Source organism: Moschus berezovskii, chromosome 11 (assembly GCF_049115385.1).
Source record: "Moschus berezovskii isolate FMDL1 chromosome 11, NW_MosBer_1.0, whole genome shotgun sequence".
NCBI lineage: Eukaryota > Metazoa > Chordata > Mammalia > Artiodactyla > Moschidae > Moschus > Moschus berezovskii.
The window spans coordinates 97410599-97421533 of NC_142470.1; the positions used below are offsets into that span (position 1 = coordinate 97410599).

Consider the following 10935-nt stretch of genomic DNA (forward strand, 5'->3'; position numbering starts at 1 on the left):
GGGGGAAGAAAGGGACAGGAGACCCTTGGTTCCTTCCCACCCACTCCCACCTCAAACTTGGTTAGGGGAGAAGCCCTGACTGTATGGAACTTGAGCACCTAGAGGGCCCACCCTTGACTTGAGGCCCATCCAGCTGATGAAGCAGGAACAATCTGACTGTCCAAGCGTGGAGAAAGTTTATAGGATTGCAGTGGGTAAAATCGGATAGGGTGTTTGGGTTACTAAGCCCAGGGATGAGGTGAACTGAGCTTCAGATGAGAAAAAGAAGGCATTTCAGACTAGGGGTAGTACTTGCACAAAGGCAAAGAAACTGGCTTGGGCAAAGTTGAGGGCCAAGATCATGAGGGGTCATCCAGCAGCAGAACAGAAACCCAGCATAGCCCCAGGATTCTCCAGTAAATGAGGTTGATGGGGACTCTCCTTGACCCCATCCTGTTCCTGCCAAGGCAGGGTCATTGGGCATTTAGTATCTGGAAAGATAGTTTGTGGGCTTCCCTGATGGCTCAGCGGCAAAGAATCTGTCGGCAATGTAGTAGATGCAGGTTCAATTCCTGGGTGAGGAAGGTCCCCTGGAGAAGGAAATGATAACCCATTCCAGTATTCTTATATATTGGAATACTGGAAACCCATTCTTATATAATCTGAATACTGGAAACCCGTCCAGATTTCCAATATTCTGGGAAATCCCATGGACAGAGAAGCCTGGCACGCTATAGTCCATGGGGTCACAAAGAGTTGGACACCACTGAAGCAACTCAACAGCAACAGGATAATTTTAGAGCTGTCAGGTAGCCTCTGAAGAAAGGCAAATTTAATAAGGACCCAGGCCAGCCAGTTCAAACTCTCCTCCTCCCCACATCTTCTTTTCCTTCCCCTAGCTCCTGAATTTCTTTCCTCCTTGAGAAAGTCTTCTTAGATTGAGCAAATAAGAAATCGCTTCTTTTAAGACCTGTTATAACAGCTATTAACCAAATGCTGCATGTTCAGTCGCTTCAGTTGTGTCTGACTCTTTGTGACCCTAAGGACTGTGGCCTGCCAGGCACCTATGTCCTTGGGATTCTCCAACCAAGGATTCTGGAATGGGTTGCCATGACCTCCTCCAGGGGATCTTCCCAACCCAAGGATTGAATGTGAGTCTCCTGCGTTTCCTGCTTTGCAGGTGGGTTCTTTACCACTGAGCTACCAGGGAAGCCCACCCAAATGCTGAGCATTACACATCATTTTTGTACATATTATTCAAATGTCAGACCTACTGAGTAGGTATTATTATTATACCCACTTTATAGATTGGGCAGCTAGAGTTCAGAGCTCAAAAAAAGGAACAGTCAGGATCACTCAAGTCACTAAATTCTAAGGTCTGTGCTTGATCATAGTGCCCCCCGACACCCCTTGGCTGTTTAAGCCCATTGAAACTTCTGCTGCCAAAATGGAGATTCGCTAAATTCACCTGCTTTTGTAGACTGCCAAAAATATTCACCTGTTTTTTGTTCTAGTGATGTTTGTTCTCACTCTGTGCTTCTCTTGAATCTGTAAACCCATTTAGCGCATGCATGTGTGTGTGCGTGTGTTTTTGTGAATGTGTGCATGCACACATATGCACACAGGTGTGTGTCTGTGCATATGCACATGTATGCGTGTGTGTGCATGAGTGCATGAATGTGTGAATGTGTACATGGGGGTGTTTGTACATATGCATGTGTATATCAGTAAATGCACATGTGTATGTAAGTAGGCATACATGTACTTGTATACGTGTGTGTTCAGGTGTGCATGTACACACACGTGCATATGTATATGCGCATGTGTGTCCAGGCTACATTTTATGGACTACAGTTCCTGTTTGGTTGTTATGGGAACCACAGTTCTAAAAATGTTAAACTGAATCCCACTCCATGTGGGCCAGAAAAACCAAAAGGGAGAGAGAGAGCTGAATAACAGATACAGCTGGGGACCCAAAGCTGAGGCAGAGAATCACGGGCTCGAGAAGAACTGGACAGGCACAAACCAGCCAGAAGTATGTCCTACTCATGGGCCCCTGGGCATGGCTCAGGGCCTCAGTCTCGCTTCTTCCCATCTCCCTCCTGACTCTTTCCCAGTTTCATGCTCTCCAGCCACCTTCCTTCCTTCCTCGGCCCCATCTCTTTTCCTCTTCTCCTTTTAGACCTTTAGGCCTTTTTGTTTTAGGCCAATCAATCAGCACAATAATTAGGCACTTAAGGTGTACTGGGCAGAAGGCCTAGTGATACAGTGGCCACACATGTGGATCAGACAAGGTCTCTGCCCTTGAAGAAGCTCAGTAGTTGAAGGATTTGGTGGGCGGATTCACGTGGGTGGAGGGGAGAGGACAGAGCAAAGGGAGAGATGATAGAAGAGGATGGACACTGAGTTTGGATCAGATATGGAGGACTTTAACTGCAGTGTATTTTTTGTAGGAAGGTGGAAGCTGTGGTCAGTTTGGAATAAAACACTATGAGTAACAGTTTAGGGAAATTACATCAGTAGTGCTGTGTGATGTGAAATGGAAGGAGAGAGAATGGAGGCAGAGGGACCACAGGAAGTGGTGTGGTATAGTACAAGCTTGTTTAAAACAAGGCCAGAGTTTGGGGTGATGAGGGAGGAAATAGCACTCTCAGTTGCTTTGTCAGACTCTCCCCCATGTCCCACATCGTCAAGATTCTTATTACTCTTCCCTGTCTTTCCAAGATGAGAGCCAGGATTTGACTGAGCCTTTGTTACTAATGTGTATGTGTGGCAAATTCTTCAGGGAAAATATTGGTAACCACAGGCCCAACATATGGTAGGTGCTCAGTAATACTTGTGAAACAAATGGATATATGGAAATGCGCTGGTCTTGGACCTGGAAAGCCCAGATCCAAAGGTCTACTTCAGTCTCTCATCATCTGTGTGCTCTTAAGAAAATCCCCAAATTTCTCGGACCTCAATTTCCTACTGTGTACAATGAGAGGCCAGTCAGGATGTTCTTGTAAGACCCTTCCAATTATTATGTGATTGTCATAGCCAAGGTGTTTGTGCATGTGGAGGGGGTGGCACGGACTCAGGTGTTGGCAATAGGCAGAGAGAGGATAAATGGGGGAAATATTTTAATAGAGGAATCTGTATCTTCTGGCTTCAGTTTTCAGCAATATTGTGGGATAAACCCAAGTCCCTCCTGCTAAAGAATGCATGGACTGATTCACAAGACATAACAGACATCTGAAATGCTCAATTGAACTTGCAAGAAAGGGAAGAAAATCTACTTGGACCCGAACAGGGGAGCTGAGACCAACAGATGAGAGCACGAGATGTGCTGTGGAGGTATGGAGAAGGAAGACCTTCCGATATTGCTTGTCTGTCCTGACCTGGGCCCTGGGTGGAGAAGGGGAGTTGCCTCTGAGAAGCTGTAACTACTTGAGTTAGAATTTGAACTCACAACACCTGCATAATATAAGAACCCCAAGTCAAGAAATTAACATAAAGATCGGCCTTCATCCGTTGATATTCCTGGAATGCCTGGCAGAAGCAAGCACAAAACTGCTCAGGAGAAACATACCCTCAGCCGAGGCTACAGAATATTACTGACCAGGTAAATCTCACAAGGTTAAAATGACAGGACATAAAAGGAAGCAATGTACCATGAATTAGAGTGTGTAAGACCCTTTTGAACTTCAGTAAGATCCAGGAAGTCTGAGTTGACAGCCTGGATGTGGGGGAGAGAGGGGTAAAAAAATGAATCCCACAGAATTGTAGTTATTTAGGTGATTTTGAGAACCAAACAAATGGTGGTCTCCATTAGCATAAACTGGGTATACAAAAGGCTGATTTGGTTTTAGACAGATTGTATTTGAAATGGTGGTAAGCATCCCCATATAACATCCCCACATGGAGATGTTCATTATTCAGAGTCATGGGCTTCAGCTGGAGTAGAGATGAGGGCTGGCTGGCGTAGAAGTCATCTGTGTAGCAGTGACAGCTGAAAGCCTAGGAATTAATGTCCTCTCCAAGGAGAGTGTTGAAATGGCGAATGAAGGTCTCAGAACTAAGTCTGGGAAAACACCCACATTTTTGAGGACTAAATTAAAAATAGAAGTGAGTAAGGAAAATGAGCTATTTGTCCCCAGTTATGTTTGGGTCCTGGTTTGGGACAATTTTCTGAGTGTTTCACTTAATTCTTTCCATCTCTGGCCTAACATTCTTTTCCCTCAAAATCCCTAAGGGAACTTCCATTAAATGGAGCAGTTTCTCTTGGGTATAAATAGGAGGGCCTTCTTAGCTGGGAGTTCTAGAACCCAGGCTGGGCCCTGGTACATGCACTGCTACTAAGCCACTTCTTTGGGGTGCAGCTTTCTTATCAGCGATTTTAAGCCTCGGTGGCTGTGAGGACAAGGTGGGACACCATAGAGATGACAGTGCTTGATGGATGGTGAAGAAGGCAGGGTGGGGCGGCTAGACACCTCTCATCTCTGCCCTTACTTGTTCAGGTTGCGTAGCTTGAAACCAGTTGCTTGAAATCTGGGTCTTTATGCTCTTTCTTACCCTACTCTGCATGGGAAGTATAGTCGGGTGGTCTATGCCCATAAAGTGAAGGGTGTGGTCCCGTAAATATTAAGATATTGAGAGTCATCATCATCTTATGTCTCCACGGATCTACCACTTCCCTGTTACAGTGCCTGACGCCCCACCATCTGAGGCTCTCTCACTACAGGGGTAAACATTGCTCTCTACAGGCTACTCTATTAAAGTGCTGACTCTCCTAGAACTGTTGGTCACTCAGTCATGGCCAACTCTGTCGAACCCACCAGGCTCCTCTGTCCATGGAATTCTCCAGGCAAGAATACTGGAGTGGGTAGCCATTCCCTCCTCCAGGGGATCTTCCTGATCCAGGATTGAAGCCGGGTCTCCTGTATTGCAGGCAGATTCTCTACTGTCTAAGCCAGGGAAACCCCTCCTAGAGGAGGGAGCAGTGAATCCTTTACCACGGACTAGTTTATTAGATACAAGGTACTCAACCACATGAAAGCACTTAGCACTTTGGGAGAAAAATGGGTAGAATTCACTGACTTGATAATTTTGTCTCTTGTCAACTGGAGTGTGGGGGTGGAGGGTGAGCACATCTGAGTTAGTGAAGGAATGAAGGGGCCAAAGGATCAAAAGCTGGGTTGATCTGGCATCTTAGGGCTGTAGGACTCTCTTAATTCAGGAATAGCTCAGCTCCAAAAAGAATGAAGTCCTCAGACAGGCTCTATCCTTTCCTTAGCAGAGACGAGCTATCAGGGAGGAGAGATGGGGTGCACAGCAGGCTTTTAATACTCCAGCATCTACCCAAGATGGCCAGGAAAAGTAAAAGCTTTTGGGTTGGGAATTTAGGGAGTAAAGGGAGGACCAAGATTCACCCATTACCCACTTCCCCATCACACGATCATACTTTCCTCACCATCCTCCTAGCTCCACTCCCCACTTCTGCCCACCCCTTTTCCCCACCAAAGCCACAGATGTTCACTTGGAAGGAGAGTTAGGGAAAAGGGGCTGTGGTCATTGCATGACTAGGTGGTAAATGGACTGCTATGGGAAAAGCAACTAATGTGACTGTGAGCCTCTGACAAACATCCTCTCCTTACTGGGCTTGGCTCTTCTCATCAATGGTCTAGATGAATGCTGAGTCCCTTCTGGCCCTGACAGCATGTCATTCTTATACAGATGCAAACGCTCTGGCTGTGATAACCAATATTCTGGGCGTTCACAACAGCACTGAAATACTGCAGTCTTTTGCTGCTGTTGCTACTGCCTGGAGCTCCCTCTAGTTGCCAAATCTATTTCACCTCTTGCTAAGATGCCTTTCCAAACAGTGATTTTAAGCTGAGGTGCCGCCATGATGGAGCTGGGGAAAAAGCATTGGGTTTGGAACCAGACAGATCTTAGTTTGACCCTGTCTGGGTTACCCAGCAAGTTACATACTTTGCTTCCTTATGCTTCACTTAAGATTGCAAAGACTAAGGAGGATAATATACGCACAATGTTTAATGCCTAAGCCTCTCAACGACTCTCAAGTTCCAGAAACACCTTGAACCCTTAGGTCAACTGTGATTAAATTCATTCGTTAATGCAGTACATATTTATTGAACGCCTATCACATGCCATAGTGCCTGATAGTAGGTGTGTAATGACTCCATGAGCATGACATCTCCTTTCTTTTCCGGCACACATCTCCATGGCGGGGGTGGGGGGGGGGGAGATGGTCAGGAGCTTGGATGGCAGATTCAGTAAGCTTTTAGCACAATAATTTTAATTGCAAAAATAAACAGTTTTGTCAACTGCTTGAGAGTAGCGTCTGCTTTACAAAAATTAACAACAAAAAGGAAATAACCCCAAAGCAAAACGTTACAACCAATGGCCGCTGAAAACGACATTGCTGTACAAAATCCCGCGCGAGACCAGCTCGGCGCTACCCCAGCCTGTCTCTGGGGGTCTTCGAGGGGGCGTGGGGCGTGCGCCAGTTACAAAGAGTGTTTTAACTTCCAAGTAAGTGCCTACTCAGTGGGGTGGCCCAAGAGAACTTTCCTCCGAAGCGCAGCTGACTCAAAAGACAGCGCCTAGACCACGGGAGCTGTCCGTGGAGCTGGTGCTGAACAGCGTGTGTGCGGCGGGCGCTTCAAGGGAACCAGAGCCGGACCAGAGGCCCGCCCTAGGGCGTGCCGGAAAAAAGTGGGCAAAGGAGTGGGGAGGAGGGCGGAGGGTGGGGGCAGGTTTTCTCTTGCGCGCCCGATTGCGGCGCCCCAATCGACAAACCCATTTCACCCTCACAGGGCTGCGAAGGAGAGGCCCAACGAATAAAAGCCAAGGCCCTTGAGCCGCTCCTCGGCGCGCGCCTTCTGCTTGAGGTGCACCTTGCTGTGCCGTTTCTTCTCATCGCTGCGCGCGAAGCGGCGGCCGCATACGTCGCAGGCAAAGGGCTTCTCGCCCGTGTGCGTGCGCACGTGTGTGGTAAGGTGGTCGCTGCGGCTGAAGTTGCGGAGGCAGATGCGGCACTGGAAGGGCTTGTGGCCCGTGTGGATGCGCAGGTGGCGGTTGAGCTCGTCGGAGCGTGCGAAACTACGCACACAGCTCTCCACAGGGCAAGCAAACGCCTTTGCATGCGGCCGAGGGCAGAAGCAGCGTGCGCTGCACTTGCCACCCCGGCGCCCCTTGCGCCGCGCCTTGGCTGGGGGGAATGGGGCCGGCGGCGGTCCAGGAGGTTCAGGCACGGCGCTGCTCCCGGGGATGTCCGCCACCAGAGGTTTAGGGAAGTCCGCCGCGGCGCTGCGAAGGCCCAGTGGGGAAAGCTCAGGCTGCGTACCATCTAGAAACTCTCCGCCTTCGCCGCTACTCCCTCCCTCCCCGCTAGGAGGGGTCAGGAGCCCCGGGAGGCTCTCGGCTCCTTCTCCTAAGTCACCCGGGGCCAGCGGGAAAGCATCGTAGGTCCCCATGGTGTAGAGTCTGCTGGCAGGGCCGCCCGGCAGCTCCGCGGGGCAGCTGATGGACAGCAGGTCTTCAATCTTGGCCCCTATCGGGGGGAAACGGGCCTCCGGGGCGGCCTGGTAGCCTCCTTGTGACCCACAGCTCCCTGGAGCCCCGGCTGAGAGCAGCTCCCATGGAGAGTACGGACCTTTGAAGGCCGAGGCAGTGTCCAGCGCAGGGGAAGCCGGAGGAGCCCGGAGGCCTGGCTTGACGTCGGGTGGGGAGAGATGAGGCTCATACAGGCATTGTGAGGGGGCGCCCGCCGAGGGCGAGGCCTCCCAGAACGCCTCTGGGAAAGCGGCAGCGCCCAGATCCGGGGAGAAAAGGTCTGGCGGACCTGGTAGCAAGGCGTCGGAGCCTGCGGGAAAAGAGGCGTCCAGAGGAGACCGGGATGCTGCCGCCTCAGCGCCGGGGAAAGGTGTCAGGCCTAGGATGCCCGACATGAGGTTGAAGAGTGCTTCTGGATCGTGCGGGTGTTCGGGTACTGCCTGGATGAAGAAGCTACCACTGTAGCCGAGGCCAGGGGGAGGCGTGGGCGCAGGCCCCTCCAGGAGGCAGGAGTCGGTTAAGTACTCCCCGGCGCCACAGCTGCTCAAGGCCCAGCTCAAGAAATCACCTGCTGAGGAGGGAGCAGCAATCAGCTCCGAGCACATCAAAGCCGGAGCCTCGGAGCCCGCAGCCCCTACCCAAGAAGCCCTCGGTGCTCGCTGACACACGCAAAGTGCCTTTTGCACATTCCGATCCAGCAGGAGCCGGCATACGCCCCAAGACATACATACAAACATGCACACACAGAACACACGTGCAAAAGCAAAAGGACGCCTCGATACACGCACAGGTTCCTGCGGAGGCGCTGGAGGCCCGGTGTGGGTGGGACTGGGGGTGCGCACCTCAAGACCCCGAATCTCCTTCCGCCCCTATCCCTACCGCTCGAGCGTCCCCATCCCTGCCTGTTCTCAGGCACCTCGCGTCCCCGCGGTGCGCTGCCGTCTGAGCACCCCTGGCGTCGTTCCTTACCTCCTGGATAGCCGGCGGCTGCGGGTGGGTCCCTGGCGGGCAGCCGGGTCAGGTCGGTACTGGGTTCAGAACAACAGCCCTCGGTAGACTTTACTAGGAGCGCGTCGGGGCCGGAAAAGTCGCTAAGGTGGAGCATGGCTCGGCGGCGGTGGCGGGGCTCCCGGGGCCTCGCCCGCTGGGCTTGGGGGCGCGCGGATGGCGGGGAGCCGACAGTCCGGGCGCCCGCACCTCACAGACCTAGATCCTCGGACTCCTGGCTCTCACCTCTGGGCAAGGGTTGGGAAGGGGTGGCTGAAGCGCCCTCGCGCTGGGAGGTGGCAGTTCCTCGTCTCTCCAAAGCGCAACCGGGCTCCCCCAACCCGCGGCCCCCCCACTTATATAGCAGCGGCGGCGCTGGCTCAGGGCTTCCGACTCCCCGGGCCACTGCCATTTCGGGAGGCCCCGGCCCTGCCGCCGTGACGTAAATGCCCAAACATGGACACAGGATGTGTGCCGGGGACTCCCGAAAAGGAAAACTCGGGCTGTGACGTCGTTGCCTCAGCCGTCGCCGGGCCCGCGCCGCTGCGTGCGCGCGCACTCCCCAAGCGTGGAGCCCCGTGCGCGCCGGGACCGCGGGTGCGCTTGGCTACGGTGCTGCGCCGCCTGGGTCCGGACGTCTAGAAAGTGCTCTTCTCTCCTGGAGGCCGACGCCGAAGGACGGCTGAAAAAGACCGCGTGGACTTAGGGATTCCATAATTTGGGTTCGAATCCTTTCTCTGTCAACTGTTAGCTGTGTCGTTTCATCTCCCCAAGCGTCAGTTTCCTCACCTGTGAAATGGAGATTCACATATCTACTTCATAAATTTGCTATAAAGAGTCATTGGATTAGAGCATATGAAATTTTAGGCACAGGGGCACTCAATAAACCTTAGAGATTATTGCCGTAATTCAGTATTTGCTCACGTCTGTGTGTTTTTCGTTTTCTTAATAGTTTTGTTGTTTTGGGTTAGTTTGTGCTAGGAAAAATAACATTTAAATTAAAAAAGTGTCATGTCTTGAGAGAAAACGTCAATTAGCACAAAATTGTATATTCAAGATTGAAAAGTAAAGGTATCTCTTTACCCACCATTTTTTTTCAGAAAAAAATTATGCATATGCAAGCATACACACTGTCTTGCAGTAGAATTTTCCCCAACTTGTAACAGCTAAGAGACTGACTCATGTCCAAACATAAAGAGCTTGATCCTTCTTTTGTAAGGCTGTATAGTACTCCACTGCAAGGGACAATCAATTTGTCCCTTATCCATTAGTATATAGAAAGTTTCCAGTCCTTTGCTTGCCATTGTTGTTGTAGTCCTTGAGTGCATAAATGTGAATGTATCTGCAGGATAAATTGCAATGAGTATCATTGTAGATCTAAGAGTATGTAAAATTTTGATACAACTGGCAGTTGTCCTCCAGAGAAGTAGGGGCCAATTCCTGCTCCCTCGTCCCTCATCCACAAGGTTTGAGATGCCTTTATAGTAGTCTTTTTTTTTCGCCTTGGTATAAATGATTGTTACTCTAGGGATGTTTTTCCCAGGAGCACACAGAGAATTTATAAACTATACATGCCTGGAATCAGTTCCTGGAATAATTGGGCTTCTTCTGCAAAACTTAAATATATTTCCTAGTGTTAAGGAGGCTGTGGCTCTTGGCTACAGAAGGCTAGTCAACTCCTGCAAAGAAGCCTGCCCGCCCTCCTGATCCAATTTCTCTTCTTCTATAGTTTTCACTTTGTTTTATTTTCTCATCAGTTCACTTAACTGCTTTCTGGACCAAATTAGGAAATTCAGTAAATTAAGTATGTTTTTCTTTACAAAGAGCATCAGTTCTATAGACTCTGGGTGCCAGATGGTACGGAGGGCAGGTTGGGATCCCCTCTTCCTTAGGAATGGAAACAAAGTCATTTAGGGCTGATGGGCTATAGCATGTCTGGCAGTATATCTCCAAGCCCCCTTTGCCCAGCCTCCTTTTTCAAGGGAGAGTGCCAGGAATGCCGAAAACCCACCAAATGCTCATGTGTTTACCCTATGTTCATTATGCAAACATTCATTCATTTAACTTCTCAATGTTTGTTCATTCAGTATTCATTCCTTAAGTGCCTACTATGGATCAGAAGGTAGATTTTTTTTATATTCTGCAAAGACTGTGAGATATATCTCAATCCCCATTCCACAACAATGCTAAAGTATACAGAATATGGCATCATCATATAATCACCCAAAAAACACATGCTGACACACTTGCATTCATTTTCTTGTGCCTGGGATTCACGTATGTCCAGAATGACCTAACAAATGCCACAGACATAGTTCCGTGTTAGCAGCACATGTGTTTCCATGTAGGAAATGCTGAAACTCAGCACTTGTCTGTAAGGATTAGGCCCATAGGCCACCATTTCTTTTA

At 50.0% G+C, this 10935-nt stretch overlaps 1 protein-coding gene across 2 annotated transcripts; it reads right to left on the reverse strand.

Annotated features, from left to right (window-relative positions):
- Positions 1-6794: 6794 nt before the first annotated feature.
- EGR4 (early growth response 4) lies at positions 6795-8659 on the reverse strand. 2 transcript variants are annotated; one of them, XM_055400886.2, is made up of 2 exons: positions 8509-8659; positions 6795-8107 (listed from the first exon to the last, which is right to left on the reverse strand). In XM_055400886.2, the coding sequence occupies exons 1-2, from the start codon at positions 8642-8644 to the stop codon at positions 6795-6797; spliced, it is 1449 nt and encodes a 482-aa protein (XP_055256861.2). In that variant the 5' UTR covers positions 8645-8659. The 2 variants fall into 2 exon arrangements, with proteins under 2 accessions (XP_055256861.2, XP_088697885.1); XM_088841759.1 differs by having other exon boundaries at positions 6795-8110.
- Positions 8660-10935: the final 2276 nt, after the last annotated feature.